Source organism: Lynx canadensis, chromosome X, assembly GCF_007474595.2.
Source record: "Lynx canadensis isolate LIC74 chromosome X, mLynCan4.pri.v2, whole genome shotgun sequence".
Taxonomy (NCBI): Eukaryota; Metazoa; Chordata; class Mammalia; order Carnivora; family Felidae; genus Lynx; species Lynx canadensis.
Window position 1 is genome coordinate 89,168,628 of NC_044321.2, and position 27,763 is coordinate 89,196,390.

The 27,763-nt window shown below is 42.9% G+C and overlaps 1 protein-coding gene across 1 annotated transcript in view; it reads right to left on the reverse strand.

The window, feature by feature from the left end:
* TRPC5 (transient receptor potential cation channel subfamily C member 5) overlaps nt 1–27,763 on the reverse strand; it is a 152,191-nt gene that overhangs the window by 31,753 nt on the left and 92,675 nt on the right. The window contains exons 4-7 of the mRNA XM_030306324.1: nt 21,882–22,218; nt 20,142–20,281; nt 14,999–15,321; nt 1,018–1,213 (exon numbers count right to left, since the gene is read on the reverse strand). Of these exons, the coding sequence (XP_030162184.1) occupies nt 1,018–1,213; nt 14,999–15,321; nt 20,142–20,281; nt 21,882–22,218 (996 nt within the window). The remainder of the gene's footprint in view (nt 1–1,017; nt 1,214–14,998; nt 15,322–20,141; nt 20,282–21,881; nt 22,219–27,763) is intronic.

Sequence of the window (27,763 nt, forward strand, 5' to 3'; positions counted from 1 at the left end):
GTGTATATATGTGTGTAAAATATGTGTATATACATACATATATTTATATGTATACTTATATTTATATAACTGATAACTTAAGCTTCTTTTCTGTAGGCTAAAAGATTCCTCAGTAGCAGACCAAATCTGAGAAATAGCATGTATGAAGGAAGATAAGAGTCGGGCCTTTCCATTTGTCTTCTGTGCTACAGCAAAAACTTTCAGCAACAGATAGACCCATGGGCTTGATCTAGCATCTTAATATGACCTAAATATCCAAATCCACTGATACCCAACTACACCTCAGATAGCCAGAACTCCTCTGATAATACCATATTTCTAAATATGATAGGCAGATTATAAGAAAATAAGCTAAGTTTAGATATTTTCTATGACATCAAAAATCAGGTCAGGGCCTGGACTGATCCCATATCCTATACCTTCACCATTTCTAGATTAGAGTAATATTGCTGATCCAAATGGTAACATGATGGTCAAAAAGGATTCAGTGATTGACTGTACCTAGGCCATGTCTCACGATGAAGAGCAATTACTCTTGTATCCTTGATCGAAAATTAGTCACTCTCTGAGAATGTTGCCTTTGGCAATGAAATGTTCAGTTTTGTGAAGGACATTCTTGCAGTGAAGAGGGAGATAGGACCCTCCTGCCTAGAGAACCAATTAGCTCAATCAACCCTAAAAATTCGTGGGGCGACAAATGATAGCCAAAGTGTGCTCCCTCATAGCTCCCGAGCTCTCCTTTGTAAGGCAAGAAAATCGATTCAGAATTGTAAACACATTTTTTAACAGGCTACCAGAAAGTCTTATTAACTAGAACATCCTCTTCTAAATTACTGACAGTCAATGGACTAAGAGTCCAAACTGACTTGCTTTGGAAAGAAATACTTTAACAACTGAGAAGGCTAATGTAAAATACTTGATGCAGACAGACTGCTTCATTGAGCTTCCAATGGGCTCCACGCCAACGTGATCACTCCTTGAAATCAAGCAATCACCCTTGTAAAGCAAACTACTCACGGCAATAAGCTGGTAAGAGTTGTTCATCATGGCAATCAGCATGTTCAGCAGCACCACCAGGGAGATGACGTTGTATGTCCCAAACATGGTAGCTCCCACAAACTCTGTGAACTCATGTCTGGCTTTCACGTTGGTAACATAGAGATTTAGAAGGCCAAATACAGACCAGAAGAGTGACTGAAGGGTTTCAAACAGCCTAAAAGAGGTCAAAGAGCAGGTTAGTTAATTCTCTAGGAAGAGCAAGAAAAAGAGACCAAAAACGGGATCTGCTTAATAAGGGACTTGCCAGACTTATGTCCCATCAGGCAGACTGATGATCTCACTCCTTTTGGTCTCTTTGTCCACACAAACCAATCAGGTGTGTTTATTTGTTTGTTACCACTTCTATGTCTTACGCTTTCCTCTTGCACCTAGAATACCATTTCTCTTTTCTCAGTCTACACAGAGCCTATACTTTCCTAAGACTTATTGCAAGGGCTACTTCCTTTGCCAAACTTTCTCTTTCATCTTGAGACCACATGACTTATCACCTTTCTAATTACACAAAGACGGTAGATGAGTAGTTGAGAATATAGTGCTTGGGTTAAATTGTTCTAGGTTAAACATCTCAGCTCTGTCATTTGCTAGCTGAGTGGATGTGAACCAGTTACCATTTCTGATACTTCTTTTGTGGTTCCGACAGGGCCCCACATGGTGCTAAGCTCAGTGGAGGAGCTCAAAGACCCTTGAATTAAGGCTTCACGTAGATTGTTTTAATTTTTTTAATGTTTGTTTATTTTTTGGAGAGAGACACAGAGTGTGAGCCAGGGAGGGCAGAGAACGAGGGTAGACACAGAATCCGAAGCAGGCTCCAAGCTCTGAGCTGTGAGCACAGAGCCCAACACGGGGCTCGAACCCACCAACCGTGAGAAATCATGACCTGAGCCGAAGTCGGATGCTTAACCGATGGAGCCACCCAGGTGCCCCTGTGTAGATTGTTTTAAATGATATGTTGCCTGACAATTACTGAGAATTTACTATATATAAACATGTTAAGCACTTTTCCATAACTGATCATTATAATCCTTGTAAAATCTTTATTGTTCCTGCTGAGGAAACCGAGATTCAGAGGTCACTCAAGTGCTGAGCCAGAATTCAAATCCAATTCCATCTCACCTCCCCAAACCACTGCAGCATTATTTTAGATGGCTTCACAAATTATCGTTTCCTCTTGTAGTATCCACCTCCAAATACCTAACTCTGCAATGATATGTTTTTGGTGTCTAGGGTTTCTCTGGCCTCATATTCAGAAATCTGTGAATGTAGCAATAAAAGGCAGCCGGCTCTGGGTGGCACAAATCAGCCATTTCTGAAGCACATGGTTGAGGTGCAGAAAATAAGAAATGCTACTTTAAGATTAGGTGTCCTGTTTCAATCGCTCAAAATATGTTGTTTTTAGAGTGCAGTGTATTTTGAAAGACTTAGGGATTCGTTCTTGGGTTCATCGGTGGGGGGGAATGTGGGAAATGTTTTAAGGATTCCTTCTATCTGGGACTGATCTTCCCCCAGATCTTTGCAGGACTGTCTCATCATCATTGGAGTCTCAGCTCAAATGCCACTTCTTCAGAGGAGCTTTCATTGGTCACTCTACCAAAAGTAGCTCCACGAGTTTTTTTTTCTATCATACTGTCTCGTTTTATTTTCTCTGTAGCATTTCAAACTCCCTAAAATTATATGAAATATTTTTTTTGTTAAAATGTTTACTTTCTGTCCATCCCCACTAGAATGTCAGCTCTGTGAGGGCAGAGACATACAGCTACAATGTACCTGGCACAGGACAGGCACTCACTAATACTTGGTAGATAAAAGAATGAACACTTATTAACTATTACTATTACTCTTATCGAGGGATTAGAGTCTAGGAGTCTCCAGGCCCATTGACAATTGCACGGTCAGTAGGCTGCACAATGGGGTTAGTCATTCTGATGAAGGCTATTCTCTGTCTGCACTGGCCTGACTCTCACGGAGCCTCCTTCATGGAGCCCATGCCTGGGAAACATGCACATGGTTCTTTTCAACCTGTTAAATGGCTCTTCTCTTATCATCACAGGTCACTTCCATGATTCTTCCAGTAGCACACTGCTTGTGAGCTAGCCTAGAAGGAAGAAATTTGCTTTTTGTTTGAAGAAACAAAGGGCCAGTTGGTGAACCATTTGAGAATCAAAAGTAAGCCGAGAGCTTGGAGTTCAGGGGCCAGGGCACAAGAACCAGAATATGGCAAGTCAGACTTCTCACAGGATCTGAATTTCCAGGAGAGTCTAAAAGTCAGGGCCAGGCAATGCAGTTCATTATAGAGCCAGGCAGAGGGTCAAAGAAAGGAAAGATACGGGGCTCAGGAGTCTGGTTGTACCAAGAGGGCACAACCCGGACGTGGCAGGGTCCATTTGAAATCAGGGCAGGTGGGAGGCCAGCAGTGGCCCAAGCAGGTAGCCAATAACAGAGGCTGAGGCAAGTGTATCATTGATATGTTGGCAGGGTCTTAGGTCATTGGTTGTTTCCCCAGAATAGATGGCATTATACTCCTGTACCGCCATTAACAATTAAAATTGCAATGGTTAACGTTTGAGTGTAGAGCTTACTACTAGCTGTTCCAATGACTGATATCAAGGTTCCCTAAAAGTGGAAGTTCAAGCATTTAAAATCTTCCCGCAACTATGGTGATATTCTAGTCAGGGAGAGTCTATATGTACAATTGTACAAGAGAGGAAAAAAAGGCAAAAAGGTCATTCCTCAGTTTTGGTACTTTATATTGAGAATGCCTTCCACACGGGGCACAAAATGTCACATTATGGCCTGGCCACTAAGAGAAGCTGGCTTGTTGAAGGGCATGCCCAGGTAAAATGGATGACTGACGTATGGGGTAGATAAGAGCATTCTAGTGATACATTCGTAGAAAGCCCTGTGGCTTCTAGACACAATTGAATCCACAGGGAAAGAGCCACTACCTAGGGGGGTGGGCATTATTTGGTGCCCAGGCCCATAATAAAATCATCACAGGGATGGGAAGACTTGTTGACTAAACCCTAGAATCCTAATACCAAAGGAACGTCTTTTTGATTTTAAAGCATATGATTTTAAAGAAGATAATCCATTTAAATAAAAATTCTAAATAAAGCAAAGAGTAAACAGACATATGGGACTTGTTAGTTGAAAGAGGGGCACAAATTGAGGATACAAAGATTCAAGGAGAGTTGATATTAAATGTATGGAAGACAAATCCATCCCAGCTGGTTAAGGGGGAACTTGGAGCATGTTGAGACCATCCACAAATAGATCACAAAGCTAAGAGGGGCACAGTAGAATAGAGATGGGAACTGCAGTCTTCCGGGCACTTTCTGAAAGTCTCATTTTTGAGACGGGGAGTTCATCTTTCAAAAGGTAGAAGGACCACGGAGAGGGTTTACCCCTCTGGACTTAATTCATACCAGTGAAGGACTGGAGTTTCTTCTGCAGTTTCCTAGACTCGCAACTTCTTAGTCCATCATGGATTTAACACGCTTCTAACTCTGGATGGCATGTTCCTGCCATGCTCCCAACTTCTAGTCTCCACTTTCATCCTGTCTTCTTCTCTACCCAAGTCTTGTTTGTCCTGCCCTGACTCCTTCCCCACAAGGTTGGGTTAGATGCCCCTCTTTTGTTCTTCCATAGCATCTTAGCCTGATTCTACAAAGACATATATCACATTATAGACCCAGTAGAGGGGAGTGGTTAAGAGCAAACTTTAGACTCCTCCCCTTATTAACTATTTGACTTTGTCAAAGTTAAATAACCTCTTTTTTAAAAAAAAATTTAGTGTTTATTTATTTCTGAGACAGAGAGAGACAGAGTGCGGGGGCGGAGGGGAGGGCAGAGAGAGAGGGAGACTCAGGAACCCTCGAAATCATGACCTGAGCCGAAGTCAGGCACTCAAACAACTGAGCCACCCAGGCACCCCTTAAATCACCTCTTTAAACTTCGAGTTTCCTCACCTCTAGAATAGTTTATTGGCAGGATAAATACTAATTGCTAACATTTACTGTGCTCTCATTACGTGCCAGGCAATGTGCTAAGTGCTTTGCGGGTCTTGTATTGTTTGATTCTCAAAATAACCCTGAGAAGTAGGTACTATTCTTTTATCTTTTTCAGATGGGAAACTAAGGCACAGAGTGGTCACACTGGTAGGAAGTGGCAAAGGTAGGATTTTGACCAGGCTCTTCTGACTCTGGAGCCCACATGCATAACCACCATTCTCTATTACATAAGATGCTGCATGTAATGCACCCTGCACAGTGTTTGGCAGAAGCATTAAAAATGGCAGCTATTCGGGGCGCCTGGGTGGCTCAGTCGGTTAAGCTTCTGACTTCGGCTCAGGTCATGATCTCATGGTCCGTGAGTTCGAGCCCCGCATCGGGCTCTGTGCTGACAGCTCAGAGCCTGGAGCCTGTTTCAGATTCTGTGTCTCCCTGTCTCTCTCTGACCCTCCCCCATTCATGCTCTGTCTCTCTCTGTCTCAAAAGTAAATAAACGTTAAAAAAAAATTAAAAAAAAAATGGCAGCTATTCGAATTATTTGCTCATATTCTCCATTAGACTATGAGCTTCTTAAGGATAGAGGTGCCTTCTTAGTATCCTCATTGGCTGGCGCGTAGCAGTTGGTGAAAACACGTTTGTTGAATAAATCTGATAGAGATGACAGGAGAAGCGCACAACTAAGGAAAGTACAGATAATTGGTATCATCCTGTGATAAGAGTAGCAGGAAGGCTATGAACTTAAAATAGGGGGGAAAAGAGGACACAGTCAATAACAACCTTTAAAATCTGGCCAGAACATAAAGAAGAGCCTTTGATGGGGGCTGAGTTCATATCCATGCAAATAAGATGGGATAAGAAGGGCTGAATGGTAGGTAGAGAAATCATCACTGATTAAGCAGTAATAGCCACAAATAAATGGAGTGGGTCTACAAGGAGGTCCCAAGTGACCTTCCGGGTCATGGCTCTGTCTTATCGCTTTGCTTGTATTCATGATTATTGCAACTTGACGCAACAAATTTTATGTAACTTTACAAAACCAGTCTTCTACTGTGCCCCTGGATACAAGCACAGACTACAGCTTGTATGCCTGGATTGAAATCCTGACTCTGCCACTTACCGTCTGTATGACTACAGGCAGCCTGTCTAACTGCTTTGCACCCTCATTTCTCTGTCTGTAGAACGGGCAATAATGATAGTGCCTACCTCATAGCATGGTTGTGAGAATTAAATGAGTTAATCCACGTAAAGCTCATTTTGTACTAGTGCGTCGACCTAGCGCTCAGTATATATTACATATTTTTATGACTATTGTTAACCTTTACACTTCGTTCTTGTCTTTATAGATTGTCATTCATTTCCATACGTGGTTGTACATGGATGTAGTCATAGTGTGTAAAATTTTTGTGTTTTTAAAAACTACACATTTGGGGTACGGCACTTTTGGTGTATATCCAGAGTCTTTGCGTGTATCGTTTTAATAGCTGCCCATATTCCACCCAGTGAATATCAAGCCTGTCTGACATTTTAATCCATGCTTTGGATAAGAAGAGATGGCAAGTTTCTAAGATCCTCAGATGACACAAGACTGGGAAGGATAGCTAATAGATGGGATGACAGGATCAAGATTCAGAAAGGTTTCAACAGCGTGGAGCAATGGGCTGGAACTAACAAGATGAAATTTGATAGGGATCAATATAGAGCTTTGCTCTTAGGCCAAGTGCCCAAATTCAGGATGAGGGATGTAGGAGAAATGCCAAGGATTTTCTTTCTGACAGCAAGCTAAAAATGGATCAGCAGAGTGACACTGTGCTAAGTGCTTTGCATGTATTGTAATACTTGATTCTCAGATACTTCAGTATGGCCAGATACTTCAGCCATATGAGGGGGGAAGTGCCAAAGTCAATCTTCTAAAATCGAGGATAGGGTAGGCATGTTGAACATCGTTATGTCTTAGGCCTCTGTGGTAGGTGCAAGGTTTACTAAAGTGGGGGGTCTGGTGGGTGAAAGAGACAACAAATGACTCACACACAACAGGTTATATTGTCACGGAAATGTGCTTAGAATGCCATGGGGAACAAACACAGAAGGAGCCTGTAACTGAGAGTGGGGTTGGAATGGGTAAGAAGAGACATAAAAGACCAGGTAATTTTTCAGCAGAGGCTTGAAAGATGGGTAAGAGTTTTCCAGGCTGGCCAGCTAGGGATGGGCATTCCAGGCAGGTGGAATGGTGTGGGATGTGCAAACACCCATAGGGCCAAGACATCCTCCTATAGTTGGGGAGAACAGGATGTTGACTCTGGGGAAGACGAGTGAGAGGCTGGAGAGTTGGGGTCCAGAGTACCAAGGCCCTGCGAGATGTGGTAAAGAGGTGGGTTTTACACTTGAGAAGATTCCACTACGGGGCAGGCACGAAGCTGGGTGGTGACAAAATGAGACTGGTATTTAGAAAAAAAACTTCTGTGAGACAGGTGTGAAATTGTTTGGAGGAAAAAGAAGACTGGAGGCAAGGAGACCAGTGCTCTGTGTGTATCTCTGTGTATATATATATATATATATATATATATATATATATATATAAAGGATGAATTCAAGAGATACTTAGGAAGTACAACAGATAGGGCTGAGTGAGAGCCTGGATGTGTCGTGTGAAGAAGATGTTAAGTCATAGATGATTCCTAGGATTCAGACTGGTGTCATTTAATAAGATGAGGGATTGAAGGGGAAGTAGGTTTGGGGTGAGGGTATGGAGATAATGGAATTCAGTTTGGGACATTTTGTGTTTTGCGAGGCCCGTAACACAGCCATGTGTGTGCAGAAGGCATCTGGAATTGAGGGCTGGAACCTCAGAAGGAGACATAGGACCTGCGAGTTAGCTCCTGCCACTTCTACCCTTTTTCTCTCACAAGTCCCATGCCCTCAGAATGATGATGCCTTCCCAATCACTACTCTCAACAGTAAATGAAGGCCAGGGGTTCCCAGGATGGAATACTAGGCTTTAACTGCCAATAGTCTTGTCATGTATTTATCAGCAAGAACAATGAGGTCCTCTTGAACCGTGTTCCCTGGGGAAAATATCTGTTCTTTTTCTTTTTAAGCCAAAGAATAGCAAAGGCATCTCTGGAGAATCAGAAGGAAAAGGATGACAGTAAGCTTATGGCATAATTTATGTCAGGTATATAAATGAGTTCGCTTTCTCTTTCTCTAAAAGTTGAGTTTTTCCCTACGCTGACCAAGTAGTATGTATTTTAGCAGGTATTATATATAAATGCCCGAGTTGAGGTATTTAAAAGAAAACAACGCTGAGTCAGACCTCTATGGAGGAAACAAATTGATACCTAGAGGAAAAGTTGAGGTAACATTACTGCTGATTTGGCCCTAGTATGACAATGCTTCTTCATACCCAATGCCCCAAGGTATAATTTTTGTGTATACCAGGTGCCCATTCTTGTCAATTGTCCCTGCTGGGCAAGCGATGGGAACAAAATGTCAGTTGGCAACCGGGGTGTTAATAATGACTACAAACTTGCAACAAGGCATTTCGTAAACTTCTTCAGCAGAGTTCACATTGAAAGGGTAATTGGCAGGGGACCTGGCCTCCTGGAAGGCACCTTGCATTCAGATGTTCAATCCTGTTAAACCCTTTGATGTGAACACATGCAGTCTCCTGGTGCTCAAGCTACTACAGAATTGCTCTTTATATTGAAAACAGGTTGATGCGAGTTCTGCCTCTAGAGTAATGCAGGAGAGGAAGCAGGTCCTAGTGAAGAGGCACTAGCAAGGTGACCAGTTGTCATTATACACTCCTGGTTAGCTTAACCAAAACAGCAAAATCTTCTTGTCAACCCATTTTGGCCTCTTTTCCCTTTCACAGGAATCTGATTTCCCTATCCGAGATTTTCCCCCTTCTGAGGAGAGAGGCAGGAGGTGTAGCCTAATGGAGGGGGATTAGCGGGTGCTGCAAAAGGGGCATTGGAGTGAGCCAACATTTTTCAAACTCTGTTCATTGGTACATCGTCCTGGCCAATGCATTTGGGGAAATCTTTCCCTACATCGTGTATCCAAAATGAAATGTCTCTGAGAAGACCTGCAGTGAAGAAACCTTTGAAAGTTTGTCCTAGCATTTCCAAGCTCATTGGATCATATATCCTTTTCTATTATGTCTGGTCTGTTAACATCCCTGTGAACTATGGTGTTTTGTAACCGATTTTAGGAAATGCTGCTAGAAACAAATAATAGGGGTAATCTACATAGCATTGTTTTTTCCCCTCTCTACTGGTCCAAACTTGGGTGCAAAGAAACTCTTTTTTTTTCCCCTGGCTTTTGTTATTGAGCACATTTCTAGAATGTCTGAGTTCACTGAACTGCCTTAGTTTATAGGGTTAAAGAGAAAAATGTATCATACTTTAATGACTAAAAACCTCTCATGACCTTGGAGTCATCACTGTGAACACCAGTGGTAATGAGTGGCACTTTCCAGAACTGGGGTTTGAGGTGGACAAGTTAGAGGACACTGAGTCTTGGGTAAGCCCAAGACCTCTCCTGGAACCTAACAAATTTCCTGTCACGTGCCTATTTTCTTTTCGTCTGTTTCTCCTAACAATGATCTGTCAGAAAAATAAAAGCCATTCTGGAGGCTTGAAGGTCCTAAAGAAATAGATGTTGAGTTTATAAAGAAAAGGTGTAGGAATTCCATGCGTCTGGAGGCAGTGGGCATGGACAGGATCCTGAGCTGTCTCTTTTTTTTTTTTTTTTTTTAATTTTTTTTTCAACGTTTATTTATTTTGGGGACAGAGAGAGACAGAGCATGAACGGGGAGAGAGAGGGAGACACAGAATCGGAAACAGGCTCCAGGCTCTGAGCCATCAGCCCAGAGCCTGACGCGGGGCTCGAACGCACGGACCGCGAGATCGTGACCTGGCTGAAGTCGGACGCTTAACCGACTGCGCCACCCAGGCGCCCCCTGAGCTGTCTCTTGCATCCCAAGTGGGAAAGGGAGACATTTCTGATCAGTGCTCAGTGCCCTTTGGCCCACCTGAAACCTTAAATTAATCTCAGAAGGCGAATTGATTCGAATCTTGCCCTCAGCCTGTTGCCTTTCTAGCTTGCTCCTGTGAAAGGGGTGCAGTTGTCACTGGGAGGTGCACACAGGCTTTTACCATAAGCCCAGTCTATGCTTTTCTTGGGCTACAGCACAGAGAACTTGTCCCTGCCAGCATTTCAGCTTTTATTCCACACTGTGTGGACTCAGGCAATCTTGTTGGTTCTTATGAAGCATTCCCAATTAATATTGCTTGAAGGGTGGGTTTACTTGCCTTCTGTCTTGCAATACTAGGTAGGAGAAACACTCCCCAGATATAATGTCCATCCCCACAGTACAATCAGATAAAAGAGATGCAACCACTTTGCATAGAGCCTGTTCAAACATACCCATTCTACAAACTTTTACCTTAATTCCATCCACTCTTGTGTTCCTACCTCTAGTCTCTATTAGGATTTCATTGACAGGCTTTGGTTTCATAATACTAGGTAGTGGAAGTTTTCCCCAGCCAGACATAAGGTCCATTCCCATAAAAATATCTAGGTAAAGGAGACACAATGTTTTTACATAAAGCCTGCTCAAACATTCCATCTTTCATGATCGTATCAACCCTTGCATTTTTATTTTTATTTTTTTACTTCTTTTTAAGCTCTATGCCTGACGTAGGGCGTGAACTCATGACTCTGTGATCGAGAGTTATGAGCTCCACTGACTGAGCCAGCCAGCTGCCCTACCCTTACATATTTATATTGTCTCAATCCATTGTAGCCTGAGTCAAGGCTTCACCAATGGGTTTTGGTACCAGCATTAGGAGGATTTCTGTATTTTTTTTTTAATTTTTTTTTTAACGTTTATTTATTTTTGAGACAGAGACAGACAGAGCATGAACGGGGGAGGGGCAGAGAAAGAAGGGGACACAGAATCGGAAGCAGGCTCCAGGCTCTGAGCCATCAGCCCAGAGCCCGACGCGGGGCTCGAACTCACGGACTGCGAGATCATGACCTGAGCCGAAGTCGGACGCTTCACCGACTGAGCCACCCAGGTGCCCCGGAGGATTTCTGTATTAATGGGGCCTGGAAACTTCTCTTTTCCACCCTCTGACCGTTTTACCCACTCTTGAGCCAAGGGACCCTGGGCCTTTTGTCAATCTTTAGCTTGACTAATCTGCCCAAACACTGCCCCAAATGGTTGGTGGTCAGGTTTCTCATTGTAATTTTTGCCCACCGGCTTTTTAAAATTCTCCAAACTGGGATAAATAGAGTAGACTTATTTGGGGCCCTTTAATTTGGGGGGACCATCACAGAGTTCCTTTGGCCCTCCCAGCCTTTGATAGTGCTGTATTAAAATCTTTAACCCTATCAATGTCTGTCTTATTCATCTCATTTCTTAATAACCATCTAAGGGTTTCCATCCTGTGGGATGAGCCCTGGGACTCCTCTGTTTCCTCTTTCTTTTGTTCCTACCAATATTTGCTTTATTCACCTCATTCCTTAAAAACTGTTTAAAAGCTTCCACCTTTGTGGCCTCTTCCTATTCTCTTGTTAATTAACCTAATGTTTTTATTAAGACCCATGAGGGAAAGCTGAGACCATAAATTGGCAAAGGCTTCCCAGACTGTGTTTTGGTTTTGCAGCAGTAAGGTTATATGTGGGGCCCACGTGAAAGAGACCCCTTAACCACAGCATTTACCATGACCCACGTAATGGGCATATATATTCAGTAGGCAAATATCACAGTCATCTTAAGCTCAGTTCCACGTAGCTTGTGTATGAAGCATGTTACTGGCTTCATCTGGGGTATTCCACTTGAGATTCATAGGGGGAGTTGAGAAGTCCCCCTTCTCAGGGTAAACAGACCCTACAGTGACTTTTATCCAGTTAACCAGGCTGGTCGTTCCCTTTAGGAATAACCTCCTGTGTATCTGGATCACATATAGCCATCTGTGATTGTTCAGTCGTGAACTGTGGGTCCTATATCAACCCAAACATGCCCTTCCACTCACTCCACAGTATTGAAAACCAAAGACGCAGCCCCTAAATTAGTTACTCTCATAATCTATTTTAGCAAAGGTTCTTCAGGAAATTGATGATACTGATCTACGAAATGAAAAAAATTCTTTATAGTCTCTGGTTTCAATAGTTTCTTGATTTTGCCCTCCCCCACACTGACTACCTTTTTGGTGACCAGAGGTCTTATAGGGGCCTTCTGTTGTCCCTGTACAATTTTTACCTTCAGGGCTGGCTTTGAGGCTAGTGACCCAAACTCGGATTGACCTAAATCTGAGCTTGGTTTAGCATCAAGGCCCAACCCAGCACTTTTCTTTTACTTTCATTGTAGCTATTATGGATAATAACCGAGGGATTGTGTGTTTAGCATAGTTCTTATTTTGCATTCCCTTATATATCCAATGAGCTAACTCCTTCTTAAGAGTTGGGTTTATTACTGAAGCGGTTTAGAACAAGTCTCCCCAAAGTATGCCATTTTGGCATCTGAGCTATTTTGAGCGGAAGGCAATCAAGACCCGGAAGGCTCAAGAGAAACTTTTGCCCCTCTTTTAACTACCTAGAAGAATTTAAATTGGAATTTTACCAGAGATAAATTTTATCTGAGTGATCCTTCTGTATGGGAGGGCAAACAACTGCCAAACATCTACTCTTCTTACTGTCCTGTGAATCACCCTTTGAAACCCCAGGCCTCTATCCCATTCCTTAGCTCGGGATGCCATATATACTTCCTTTTTCCTTTCTGTCTTTGAACTTCTCATGTATGTGGGGTTTCTGTACATACGAAATTAAATTTGATTTTCTCCTATTAATCCATCTCATGTCAATTTAATTTTAGACCAGCCAGAAGAACCTTTGGAGGGTAGAAAAAAAAACTTCATCTCGAACACTATCATTTCTAAATTCCATTGCTGACTTTTACCTTGAGTAACTGACCGCAGCACAGCTGAAGTTTCACACTGTGGGTGACTAGGTAGCTATCCAGGGATCAAAGGCTCATCATCTCCTGCCCTTTTATCTTTTCTTTTCTTTTTTTAAGTTTATTTATTTATTTTGAGAGACAGAGTGAATGGGGGAGGGGCAGAGAGAGAGAGGGAGAGAGAGAATCCCAAGCAAGCTCCACACTGTCAGTGCAGAGCTTGACACGGGGCTCAGTCCCATGAACCATGAGATCATGACCTGAGCTGAAATCAAGAGTCAGACGCCTAACAGACTGAGCCATCCAGCACCCCTAGATTTATAGGGTCTTCTGTATAGGGTCTTCTGCAAATGGAAGCAAGCAATGGGCTTTTGATACTTTTCTCTTAAAACAAAAGCTTTCATCATGATTCATTGTTAAAAATCCCACAATATGGAGAAATTTAGAAAATAGTTAAGCAAAACTAAGTATGCAGAAATCCCCTGTGATCCCACAGTCACATTTTTAGATGTCTCTTTGTCTTTTCCTCTACATGCTCTCTCCCTAGCTGACATCACATCAAACAAACCAATTTCATGACCCGTGACTTTTATCTTTTCTTTTCCCTAATAACGTGTTTCCATGATTCAGGGCTCTTTTAGCAAATCCCATTTCTCTTATGCCAACTAAGAGCTTCTGAACCCAATGTATGGGTGTGGGGAGAATTTCCCCGCACATCACAAATTCTCCAATCAACAGCTGGGTGTCCTATAATCCAACCCAATTCTGACACTACTGGGAGATAATCTTAAATTCTACGGATTAAGATCTCAGTCCCACAAGACTGCCCCTTTATCCCCCACGTTAAATGTCAGTCGCAAGTTCGGGTTGTTACCTGTGCTTCTGACTGACCGGTTATAGACTAGGTACTCCCACAACCTTCTTTTTTTGGGTTCAATTAATTTGCTAGAGTGGCTACAGAACTCAAACATTTCAATTACTAGATTATTGGCTTATTATAAAAGGATACAACCCAGGAGCAGGCGGATGGAAGAGATGCATATAGAACAAAGTAGGGGGACAGGGTGCAGAGCTTCCATGTCCTCTCCAGGTGCACCATTGTCCCCGAATCTCCATGTGGTCACCAACCTGGCAGCTCTCCAAAACCTGTCCTTTTGGGTTTGGGGGCGAGGCTTCATTACCCAGCCATGATTGATTAAACTCATTGGCCACTGGTGACTGAACTCAATCTTCAGCTCTTCTCTTTTCCCCGGTGGTTGAGGGGTTGGACCCAATGTTTGAACCCTCTAGTTGCGAGGTTGATTCCCCTGGCAACCAGCTTCCATCCTTAGGTGGAGGTCAAAAGTCACTTCCTTAACATAAGAAAAGACACCCTTGTTCTCGCTCTCAGCCCTTAGGAAATTCCAAGGCTTTTGAGAGCTCTGTGCCAGAAATATGTATTTCTGATTTCTTATTATGAATATTTCTTATTCATACACAATCCCCAATATTTCTTATTTCTTATTATGAATCACCATGTCCCAGGGTGCATTAAGATATTTCTGATCTTTCCTTTTCCTTTGTTCTTGATTCAGAATAATTAAGTTAGCTTTGGTAATCACGTGTTCAGAGGAATAGCCTTGCTCTTTCATTTCCTTGGTTAGCGATGCTTTTTTGAATGAGGAATTATTTATCCCCTTCCCATCAATTCCTTTAAAAATATGAGATACTACCAAAATAATTCAAAACTAAATCTTTAGATGAGTTCCTGGGAGCCCGTGTGTGTGTGTGTGTCGCTTTCCTCCCTTACCTAACTGCTTCCTCTCCGAGGCCTCTATATCCAGAGAAGGCCCTCTCTCTACCTCAGACCCTTTGGGTTGATCCCTGAGTGAGCTTTGTGTGCACTTTCAAAAGGTAGTGACAAAGCTGTGGACTGAAAATGGAGCAAAGAAGGAGAAAGCAGAAAAAGGAAAAAGAGAGGGGGGGGTCTTACGTGGAGAAGGCATTATTCTGTTTCTCACATCGGATTCCCTTGCAGTTGTTTGGTTCATCGATCGCTCTGGTCTCATAGTAAAAGTAAAGCTGGTTCAGTCCGTTGGCAAAAGCCAGCAGTACCAGGCAGTAGATAAAGAGGAATTTGAGGATATCAAGCAGCATGCGCCCCAAAGAGATCTGCAGAGGCCCCAAGTGGGAGTTGGCTGTGAACAGGGATATGAGACGCAACGAACTTAAAATGTTGGATATTGCAAACAGTGCTTCCGCAATCAGAGTCGGGTGCCACATTTCCCATTCTTCCCTTGGACGAGAACCATTATACTGAAAGAAACAAGTGCACAAGATGAGAGGTACAGTGAGCATTTTCAACTTTTCCCTCTTTTCTCCTGTTTGCACCTAAATAAAGCCACCAAGGTAAGCATCAAACATTCATTTACACAACAGACCCCATGCATGGCACTATTTGTCTCCTCCTCCCCAATCAATATATGATGCTAATAACTCTTTTCCTCCCACTCTCATCCAAATATATTCCCTGAATATACACAGAGAAAAATGAAGTTTGGAGCCATCATCTGGAGTAACCACCTGTGGTTTATCAACAGACATTTTCTAACTAAAAGTTTACCAGATTGTTGAGGAGTGTCACTGGAACAGAGCCATTGATTGGCATGCCCAAGGTAGTGGGGACAAATTACACTTCTTCTTAATGAGATTTCAAATCAGATTTGCCTCCCCAATCCCCCATTTTCTTCTGAGCACCACGGACAACCTGTAGTCACTGAAGGGCAAGGGACAGGTTCAGCCTCCTCAGTGTGCAATGTTCTTCCTGAGTTTTTGCCGACTTGTAGTCTGGGACTGCTAGAGCAATCTTAGAGGGTCATTATCCAGTTTCCTGTGGAATTTCAGCAGTCTGTAATGTATTTCATACTATCACCAATAGCATGTCAACCTTCCAGGTAGTGAATTTAGTACTGCTCCGCACGGTGATGTATGCATGTATTTGTTCCTTTGACAGCCCTACAAGCTTGTTCAAGTTCTAGTGCAAATGAAGAACCCGGGGGCTGAAGGAGGGGAAAAAGCCAGTGTTTCTGGCATTGGTTGCCCATTTTTCAGCCCTGTCCTGGACTTCTAGCTCCTGGAACATTGGAAATAGTTTTATAGAAAGATGGCTTGGTTGTGAGACCCGAGGTCCAAATGGGGCTTTGTCAACTTAAAACTGCCTGTATCTCTCAACTTCACCATAGAATGAGGATAATATCTACTCTTAATCACCGCACACGTTTGTGGTTATGTATCCATATGTAAGAGTGTGTGTCTTCCATAAGGAGGGATGTTATGGAAATATAAGAATTTGCTTATTAACTTCCCCAAGACAGAAGTAGATTTTGCCTGGAATTCAATCTGAAGCATATTGCCTTGAGCTCTCATCTAAATATCACAATTTCTTAGGACTAGATGTAAACAACTTCTCTGAGAAAATGTTGCATTTGGGGGCCAAATTATATTGTTAGCATTTCTAAAATGTGCTTCAGTTCCAACAACTGACAAAACCGGTGTTGTTAGCATCGTTTGCGTGCTTCCAATATTCTTCACTGTCAGAGGAGTTTGGAGAAACCCTGCCACACTTGTGCTTCTGTTTCAGATGAACTTTAGGTGGCTAATCCGTTTCATACACTCTTGGCCAAATCTTGTATCTCTACATTTTCCCTTCCAAAGACAAACAAACAAAAACACCCCCATTGGCTGCGTCGTCGTGAGGGGTGGGCATTGCCATATCTGTTTTACAAGTGGAGGAGCTGAGGTCCAGATAGGCAGAGGGACATTATCTCTACTAAATGTTCCCTCAAATGTTGGTTGATATCACAGCACATATGCTAGATAGGCCTTTAAAAGTTTTGAGCTATACATGAGAGATGGAGACTGCTGATAACGAAACAGACCTATGTTGTAAAACTGGAAATTATCAACTGGAGCACACACAGCTCATAATTCAGGACTTTCTCCCTCCACAATCACAACTGTAAGCACAGGGAAGTCTGCTGCCCATGGGACAGTGCGTCTGGATTTGCAGCACATTCAGAAATGTGAAAAGTGATCCTGATGGCAAATCTATGTTTTGCATATACATCTTTGGAGGCAGATATTATAGAATATGATAGCAGGGACTAAACTTGGAGCTCATTTAGCATAAAGGTTGAGCTCATTTAGCATAAAGGTCAGCAAACTTTTTCTGTCAAGGGTGAGATACTAGCCATTTTTGGCTTGGTGGGCTATATGGTCCCTGTCACAACTACTCAACTCTTCCCTGTAGAACTCATAGGGAGTAAGTGAATAAGTGGATATGGCAGGAGGCCAAATCTGGCCTGCAGACCATAGTTTGATGGCCCCTGGACTAACACAAATGGTTTTCAAATTGTGTTCCTTGAAGCCTGAAGGTTCAGTAGAGGCAACTGGTAGCCACTGTGGGAGCCATAGAGGGGGCCTGGAAGATTGCGTCCTCCATCGGAATTCAGTCTTTGAGCTCTTCAGTACATTGAAGTTCTGAATAAGTTTTAGCTTCAAGATGTGATTTCATGGGAAAAATTAAAAGGCTGATAGCCACTGATCTAGTCCAATCTGCTTATTTTTCAGAGGCAGAATCTCAGGTTCAGAGAGGTGTAAGGATGGCCTATGGTAACCCAGCTTGTGTCAGAGCAGGGATTACATTCAGGTTTCCCGCTTCTTGGGTTAGTGACTAGGAGGCAAGTGATTTTTCTTATATTCTTTGAGATAGAATGCAGATTGAAAATTGACCTCCATGTCTTTCAGATCGGTGTACATCACACTCTGTGAATTCAAAAGCAAAATATGAAGGAAGCCAGCCTAATGTGGGGATTTAACAATAATAAGGATGGAGTCGGGGATTGTCTTCAGCCAAGTACTGGTTGAAGAAAGGACCACAACTCAATGGCTGTCAAAGTTTGGATTTAGTTTGAACATATGGAAGTAAGGTAGTGGTGGGAGAAATGCAGGTGGAACCATCTTAGAAGACAAAAGGACAATTATTTTCCATTTGTAGGGTTATCTGGGGGGCAATGAGGGCCACTCTTATGTGTATTTATTCCTTTTGAGTGCTTTCATATGTGTCTTTTCATTTCTGTTGTTGCAGACCACGTGTGGTGGAGTACATGTATCATTGACAATTGTTTTTGCTCTAATAAAGGATCTTCTCTGAGGTCAGCTTATCCCATGGCATTTCTGTACTGCCTTAGTTCCATAGTGATCTGAAGTGTTTCAAGTAGCCTTGCGACCAGCTTTTGAGGCTTTACCTCATAGAGGTTGTCTCAGCCTACTTGGAGAAGTTCATCTCAGACTAGTGTGCCTCTGTGGGTGAGTGGACCAGACTGAGCATTTGCAATTTCTCATTGCAAATCCAAATCTGCATGTGGCATGTCATGCTTTGTCAATTCTCTTTTTTCTTGGGAAGACATCCAACTTCTTGGTAAACGTCTCCCTTGGGTTAAGTGTTTGTCAGTTGAGGGGCATTTAGTCAGCTGAGTATAGCTGATTTATCTTTACACCCTGTGGTGGGGAGGTTCTCACTCCTGGGAATCTTTGCCAGTGAAACTGGACAGGTTATAAAATGATCTAATGTCGGGCATCTACAGACACATTTTTACATCCCTAAGAGAAATCCTTTTCTTGATCGTTTATTCTAAACTTTCCTGTTCAAACAAAACCAACCAATTTCTAGATTGATAATCTATTGTCCCTCCAGTGTATAAATACCACTTCCAAAGGAAGAGACTTTTTTTGAAGCAAACAGTGTTACTTAGTCAGCAGAGTGCCAGAATGACATGGATTTCATCCAGGCACATTAACCAGAGATTCAAACATTTTCCTCACCAGCTTTTTCTTGTAAGGAAGTTGTAAGTCTGTGTTAAGCGATCACCACAAGTATAAGGCATACTCTTAGGATTCTTTCAAAAATGTTTCATGACTGCATTCAATATTCATGCTCCACGTAACTAACTCCCAAGGTCTTAAAATTTATGCAATATGCATATTAGGGATATAAAAATAAGTTGTTGGAGATTTGGGGGACAGCCATATTCCCATTCTAAAACTCCTTAATGTGGGATTTAGTGCCAAAAAGCACGACTGACTAGACAATCTCGGAGACTGAATTGTCAGCTTTTCCCCATGCTGGAGAAGTTCAACTCAGGGTAGGAGCACAGCCATTCTATTATCTAATGAGCATCAAATCTGAACTCAGAGCCTGTGACTACCCAGTGTGAGATGTTGGACATGAAGCTATTTTTCAGGATAATGTAGGCTGTACATCGTGTGGGAAAAGCATAAAGGTTGTGTGTGTGTGTGTGTGTGTGTGTGTGTGTACATTATCTGAATTGGTAGAGAGGCATAGGTTGAGTGTGGTACTCAAAAAGCTGGATTTGTAACAGCTTGAATGATCATCCTGGTGCTGAAAGTATGAGGGAGGCAGAGATGATTAAAGATCTCTGTCTCCTGCAGTGAAGTTTCTAGGGTTCTGCTACCTGTCATATAAAGAACACTTGAGGGAAGTGTGAATACTTAGCTTTGAGAAGAGACAACTCAGCAGGTTAGGGAGAGATGACTTCACATCGGAAGCACTATTACAGAAAAAGAGCAGCTTTGTTCTGTTTGACCCCCCAGGGAAGAAGGATTATTAATGGATGTGTCACAGGGAGAATAATATTAGAAAAACATAAAGTAGCACTTTTTAATGAAGTGACAAAGGTGGAGAGAGGCTTTTGGAGATTGGGAATTCAGTGAGTTTCCTGTCCCTGACCTATGGAAGGGTCGGTGCGCCATCTTGTTGGTAAGGATACTGTAGAGAGGATTTAAACACTGACTGGATGGGTGGGTGGTTGAAGACCCTTCTACTGTCAGAGTTTAAGAAGCTGAAGATTCATTTGTAAATTGCTCTATTCTCCACTTTCTTTGCTTAGGTGGACTCTGCTTACAAACTTTTGAAAGAATGTCTGTTTCTATGGTACTTTCCCGCATGGATCGGACTGTCATCAGCACTTTTCCCCTAAGCTCTGTATGCTCCCAGTGCTGAAGCTGAATGTAACCCAAATCATTGCTTGAGAGAAATGGCAGACATTCCAAGTTACCTTTACATAGGCCACAATCTTCAAGGAAATGGTTGCCAGGTAGAGTGAGTTCATTGCAAAATCCATCAGGTTCCACCAGTCATGGATGTATTCAGTAAATCCACCATCCCACATTTCCTTAATCTCCCCCCAAATGAAACCTGAAGAGTGGAGGCAAGAGGTTTATTTCTAGACAGGGTCAGAATAGACATCACAGTACAATTCTCCCAAGTAAAGGCAGATGGAAACAATGAATGAATTGGGATCACTGGAGTGAAGCCCACAGAGATGGTAATGATAACATAGCTCTTCTTCTTTCCTACTTCATCTCTCAGTTGTGAACTTGCCAGACCTAATAGGCTTTACCTGAAGATGCCTGTACATTATACTTTTCTGGATGCTATTCACTTTTAGTGCTGTTGTTATAGTTACTGGGATGTTGTCGCAATTTTGGGGTGCCTGATTCTACCCTCTTCCCATTTTGAGGTAGGAAATTTATTAATTTCATTAACAGATCAATTAGGTCAAGATTACCCTGTAGTCCTTAGTTTCTTTCTACCATGTGCTAGAGGGAAAACTCGGTAAGTTTTGAGGTGAGCTAGCTGACCGTCAACCAAATTACTGGATTTTGAGACTGAAGCTAGGCAATGGGGCCCAAATTTATTTGTTTATTTATTTATTTTAGAGTGCGAGAGAGAGAGAGAGAGAGAGAGAGATAGCAAATGATCAGGGGTGAGGGACAGAGGGAGGGAGAGAGAGAATTCCAAGCAGGATCCCAAGCCTGACATGGGGCTCAATCTCATGACCCTGGGATCATGACCTGAGCTGAAATCAAGAGTCAGCTGCTCAACCGACTGAGCCACCCGGGCAGGGACCCAAAATAATTTAGAATCCTTTTTTGTCCTTTCTCCTTTCACTGCGTGTGTGTGTGTGTGGGGGGGGCAGTTTGTGAAATTCTGTCTGGTGACATAGATGTCTCCTGAACCTTAGAACTGGGAAACCAGTAAAAGGTGTGGCTGTGGCAGTGCTTCTCAGACTTTAAGGTGCATGTCAATCAGCCGGGGATCATGTTGAAATGCAGATTCTCATTCCATAGATCCAGGGTGGGACTTGAGATTCTGTATGTCTAACAAGGTCCCAGGTGATGATGCTGACATTGCTGATTTGCGTATTAGAGTTTGAGTAGTAACAACCGGGGGGATAGTGATGCACTGGAGGGTCCAGTGCAATCTAACTATGCTTAGAGACTACGGGTAAAGTTACTTTTACCATGGATGGTGTGAATTTCCTAGGTTCCCCTCCTGACTGTGGAATCTGTATCTATATAGGATGTAGACCCTGATTAATACTGGGGTTGTGTGGAGTAGCCACAGAACGCAGCAGATACAAGTGCCCTTGAGTTTTAGGAAGGGCTTTGAATAGACTGATCAGCACTTGCCTGACTAGCTTACCTGAAACCCATTCTGATTGATACTTGGCTTTCCTTCTAAACCAACCGACAGGCAGTTTCTTGTATTTGAAGATGTTAGGTTAACAGAATTAAGCCGTGGGGTCACTGCCAATCTCACTGTGGACCATGCAATACTAAGTGATCAGAGCCTGGGGAGGAAGGCACCAGATTTCTGAAACTCCCCACAAAGGGCTTCCCCACTGCACAAAAAGATGTCCTAATTCAGGGCCAGCCCAACTGCCTATTCCAGTACTTTATTTAAACAGGAGAAACAGGCACTCTGCCCATAGCTCTTGGTTTCTTTGACTCACCGAGAACCCAAGGCAATATCATCCATTCCACGACTGTTGGGGGAGGCCCCTGTACATGAAGGTCTGTCCTGACAATGTGCTGAGAAGCCAGGAGAAGCATGAAGAGGAAGGTCAGATATGATGCTGTGTGGCAGATAAACTTGATAAAGGGTTTCTTGATGAACAGCCCAAGGTTGCTCCTGGGTGAGATCAGATAAGCTATAGACAGCATGGGAAAGAGGAATCCAATGGTCATGCAGGTAAGAAGCTTGACTACCCAGTGTTTCCGTCGCCATCCAGGGAAGCCGTCATACCACAGAGTGGCAAGTAACTGTTGGCAATTGGGCTGAGCAACAAACTGGGGGAAAAAAAAAGGAGAACAAGTTAGGCATCTTGGGTGTCCAGGGGGAAGTCTACATTCATAATACAGCTACGTGACCAATCCCCAGAAGAGGCCTGTTTTCCAGGTTTCCATGAATGGATCTAACCCCGGAGACAGCTCTACATGTCAAGCTATGAGACTAGATTTTCCTTAGGGCGATTTATTTCATATATTAAATACATTTTTGTTTGTGTTTTCACACGCTTCCCTATTCTTCCTCCCATCATCTTAGAGAAATGGTTCCCAAACCTTGCCTCTGGATCAGAATAATCCAGCGAACATTACAAAATTCAGATGCCAGGGGTGCCTGGGTGGCTCAGTCAGTTAAGCGTCCAACGTCAGCTTAGGTCATGATCTCTCTCACTGTTTGTGAATTCGAGCCCCGTGTGGGACTCTGTGCTGCCAGCTCGGAGCCTGGAGCCTGCTTCGGATTCTGCGGCTCCCTCTCTCTCTGCCCCTCCCCCACTTGTGCTCTCTTTCTCAAAAATAAATAAGTATTAAAAACATTCAGATTCCCAGGTCACACCAAGGACTGGCTCAATGAGCATCTCCGAGGAGGATAGCCTGGGCAGCTGTTTTACAAGGTTCTTTGGCAGAGTTTACATGTCTGTTGGCAGAGAATCGTGGGGATATTTTCTTTCAAATTGGTTCACTTTTACTCATTCCTCTAGCTTACGTGAGGTCGTCAACAAATGTGCACTGTGCTTGGGCAAACACAAACTGGCCGGGAGTGAGCTCACGCCTGTGGCTATGGCTTGGAATGGAAATGAGTCCCCTTTTTGATTTTCTCTTTCTTCCCCTTTGGTTCTCAGCACATCCTGGCTGGCTTGCAGTGAATCAGCTTGCTGCTTTGCCATCTATTAACACCCTCTCAAGTCTAGACGTGCAGAGGGAGAAAGAATATTTGGGGGCCCAAATCACAGCATTGTGTACCAACCCAGCTGGGATTTTACTTAAAGGCAATCTACTAAGTGTCAGTGAGTAATAGTTAAGGAGTCATCATTGCAAGTAATCCTTAAGCTGCTACTTCCTGGTACCCAACTCAGTAGGGAGCTCAACTGTCAGCCATGATTTTATTTTATTTTATTTTATTTTATTTTATTTTATTTTTCAACGTTTATTTATTTTTTGGGACAGAGAGAGACAGAGCATGAATGGGGGAGGGGCAGAGAGAGAGGGAGACACAGAATCAGAAACAGGCCCCAGGCTCTGAGCCATCAGCCCAGAGCCCGATGCGGGGCTCGAACTCACGGACCGCGAGATCGTGACCTGGCTGAAGTCGGACGCTTAACCGACTGCGCCACCCAGGCGCCCCTGTCAGCCATGATTTTAAATACTGCCTGTATCTGACTGTTCCAGCTTCCCGTGGGAAAAAAATGGTTAACTAGAGCTGTACTGTATAGCTTACTAACGCAAAGGAAATAAAATTCTTCCATCTTTTACCTAACACCCCAGGTAAAGTAGCCCAACCTTACTGTTAGTGTATCTGGGAAGATCACTAGCTTCCCGCCGAAACCGTCCTGCTCTTCCTTGAGCACACAGCTGGGCTACATTACTTCCGGTCTCCCTTTGCAGTGAGATGTGGCCGCGTGACTAAATTCTTAATAATGGGAGGTGCAGAGAAGTGATGAGTGGTACTCCTAGGCCTGGCCTATAGAGGTCTCCTCTGTGCTATCCTCCCTGTTCTCTCCCGCTTCCGGCTGACTGGAATGTGGTAACCCAGGATGACCTAGGAGTTTCTGTCAGCTCGTGTCCCTCAATGACCATATAGAGGAGAACTATCAGGCTGATACCTGTCTTGGACCGTTACCTGACTGAGAGGATTCCAGCATGTTTGAGCCATTATATATTTGGGGGTCTAGACTACCCTCAAGCAGTTAACTATTATGAAACTACCAAAAATAAGCTCTAAGATCTTTTTATCCTGTGATCTCATTTTCTTCAAAGATGCTTCTGGTCCCCAACACGTCCTGTGTCACACAGAAAGACACAATCCTATAGTCCCTTTCTACTCTTCCTGGCCTTATCGCCCATGCCTGAGGCTGGGGTGAAAAAGTCCTAACAAATAAAGTACAGAAAAGTAGAAGGGTAAAGCGAGATGTTTGGATGCATGGGAAAAGCACTGGGAGTACACAGTCTAGTGAGGGGGATAGATGTAAAAAAAGATGGTTATAAGACAGTATAGTAAGGGCTTAAATTTAAAATGGATACGAACAGGGGCACCTGGGTGGCTCAGTCTGTTAAGCGTCTGACTTTGGCTTAGGTCATGATCTCACTGTCCGTGGGTTTGAGCCTGGTGTTGGCCTCTGTGCTAACAGCCTGGAGCCTTCTTTGGACTCTGTGTCTCCCTCTCTCTCTGCCCTTCCCCTGCTCCCAATCTGTCTCTCTCTCTCTCAAAAATAAATAAACATTAAAAAAAATTTAGGGGCACGTGGGTGGCTCAGTCAGTTGAGTGTCTGACTTAGGCCCAGGTCATGACCTCATGGTTTGTGAGTTTGAGCCCCATGTCGGGCTTTGCACTGACAGTGTGGAGCCTGCTTTGGATTCTCTGTCTCTCTGTCTCTCTGCCCTTCCTCTGCTCGTGCTCTCTCTTTCAAAGATAAATAAACATTAAAAAAATTTAAAAAAAAAACCTTTTTAAATGGATACAAAGCATAACGGGAACACAAAGGAGAGCAAATCTGGACAGGCAAGGATCTCTGGGGGAGGTGATACCTGAGTGGAGCATTAAATGATGTGTAGAAGGTGGTTAAGCATAGGGGAGGAGAGGGGAAAGAAGTGGACAGCCAAGGCAGAGGGGATAACATGACTAAAGGCATAGAGGTTTAAAAAGAACATGACTTGTATGAGGAACTAGAGCAGTCTGGGGTGGCTGTGGCCTGAAATGCAAAGCCATGAATGGCAAGAGATGGGACTAGAGAAGTAGACAGGGTGTTACAGAAGATTACAATGATAACCTTTGTCTATTGTAAATAGTATGACTCATTTTAAGAGCGATGGGGAGCCATAAGCAATATGTTTATGTGTATGAGTGTGTGTGAGTGTGTGTGTGTGTGTGTGTGTGTGTGTTTATAAACAGTATAGTAGACTAAAAAGACTCTCCACAGTAGACTCTGGAGCTAGATTGCATTGGTTCTCTTTGTTCTTCAACGTTTTCATCTAAATAGAGATAACAACAGCATCTATCAGCTATGGTTGGTGTGAGAAGTAAGATCACTTATTACCTCCGAAGCACTTAGAACTAGGCTTAACACATAGTAAGGGCTCATTTCAATCTTAGCTGCATATATTATTATGCATGTCATAGGATCAGACTTAGATGTGAGAAAGATCCTTCTGGGTATTGAATGGGAGATGAACTGGGGGCAGAAAGTGGGCAAAACTCGAGGCAGGAAGACGACCGGTTAGGAATCTGGTATACTATGATCGTGACTTAGACTAAGGTAATGACTGTGGAAATGGAGATGTCCTCAGATGCAAAATACAGGGAGGAGGTGGGAAGTGGCAGGATATGGCGATAAATGGGGAGTGAAGTAATAGATGGAGATTGAGTGTAAAGGGAGGGGGGCTTCTCTTTGCGGGGAATTGGTAGACATCAGTGTCGTCAGCTGAGAGTGGGAACACTGAAGCTGGAACAGGTTTATGGAGATGCGTGCACTTTTAGGTCTGTTGAGTTAGATTTGTCTGTGCGACACTGAATGGAGATATTTGGATTGATGTACTGATGTGCTATAGCAGGGATTGACAAACTTTTTCTGTAAAAGGCCAGAAAGTAAATATTTGGGGCTTTGCAACCCATATAGTTCCTGTAGAAACCACTCAACTGTTTTAGTGCAAACTCAGCCATAGACAATGCGTAAATACGTAAATGAATGGGTGTGGCTGTGTGTGCACCAATTAAACTTTGGTTGTAGTTTGCCAATCCCTGTACCATGATATTGCTCCCTGCTGCTGCCAGAACCAAACAAATATTTGGACCACTTCTGGAATGGTCTTTATGACCTCTTGGGACTTGCCCTCGTGTATCCCTAAGAACTCTGACCCCAGAAATCACTTTCCCTTATGCAAAAAGTGCAGAAGTGAAGCTTCTTTTAATAATGGATATTATCGCCCAACCTTTATCTTCAGTGCCGCTGCTCCGATTTTTGATTGGGCTGAAGTTGGTAATTTTAAAGTTTGGACAGGGTTTTGTTTTCTGTTTTTACATCTTACAGGAGTAGAACAAACTGCAATTAGAATATTTGTAAAGGAAGTTTTTATTAAGCCACCACGTAGTATTGAATCTCAAAACATCTGTGAGCTTTGACTGCACAATCCTGATTCCTGTTTGCATACTGAAGTTCAAATTTGACAGGTTATTTAATCAATCTCTACTTGATTTCAAGAATGCCTCAGAAGGAGAGATTGCAGGAAAAACAGTGGAGTGTGTAAGTGTTGTCTGCTTTCATTACACGAAGAGCCAAGCTGTACAGAGCCTAGAGTGGTAGTTTTTAATTTTGATGAAGTCCAATTTGTGTTTTATTTTGTTGCTTGTGCTGCTGCTGCCCTATCTAAGAAACCATCACCCTATCCAAGGTCACAAAGATTTGTACCGTTTTCTTCTCCAAGTTTGATAGCGTTAGCTCTTACAGTCAGGTCTTTGATCCATTTTGAATTAACTTTTGCATATTGTATGAGAAAAGGGCCCAACTTCATTCATTTGTCCCAGCACTATGTTTTGAAAAGGCTACTCTTTCCTTATTAAGTTGTTTTGGCATCCTTTTTGAAAATCAACTAACCATAAATGTAAGGGGTTATTTTGGACTCTTAAATCTATTCCTTGTATCAATGAGTCTGTCCTTGTCTTGTTCCTGATTTTAGGGGACAGCCTTTCAGTTGGTCTCCATGAAGTGTGATATTAGCTATGGTTTTATCATAGATGGTTTTCATCAGGTTAAGGAAGTTCTCATCTGTTTTCTGAGTGTTTTTTTTTTTATCATAAAATGATTTTGTCAAATACTTTTCCTATGTCAATTGAAATGATTATGTGTGTTTTTCTCCCTTCCTTCTACAAATATACTGTAAATACATCGATTGATTTTGTTATGTGAATCACTCTTACACTACTGAGATGAATTCCACTGGGTCATGGTGTATAATCCTTTTTATGTATTTCTGGATTCGGATTGCTTTTCGTTAAGCCTATTGTTTGCCTCAACTGCTATCCCCTGTTTCAGGCAGCCATGGTGTTAAACAATTGCTGCTCAAGTTTTCAACGAACACCCTTAGGAAAAGGGCTGTTGGTGCTGAGTCATATCACATAAACAAACACCAGCTCTGTAAATGGAGCTTTTCTAGGAAGTTGTCAGGTCATATAATGACAATTTTCTGGGGATGGGTCTTTTGGGGGAGATGCAAACCCAATCTTTTCACAGTTGCTGTGGCTCCAAGGCTGTTGGTTTTCAAGACTACGGCGGGCCTGGGTAAAGGGGTATCGGAATAGGCAGGTTAAAATATCACAAACATTGCTGTTCTTACCAAG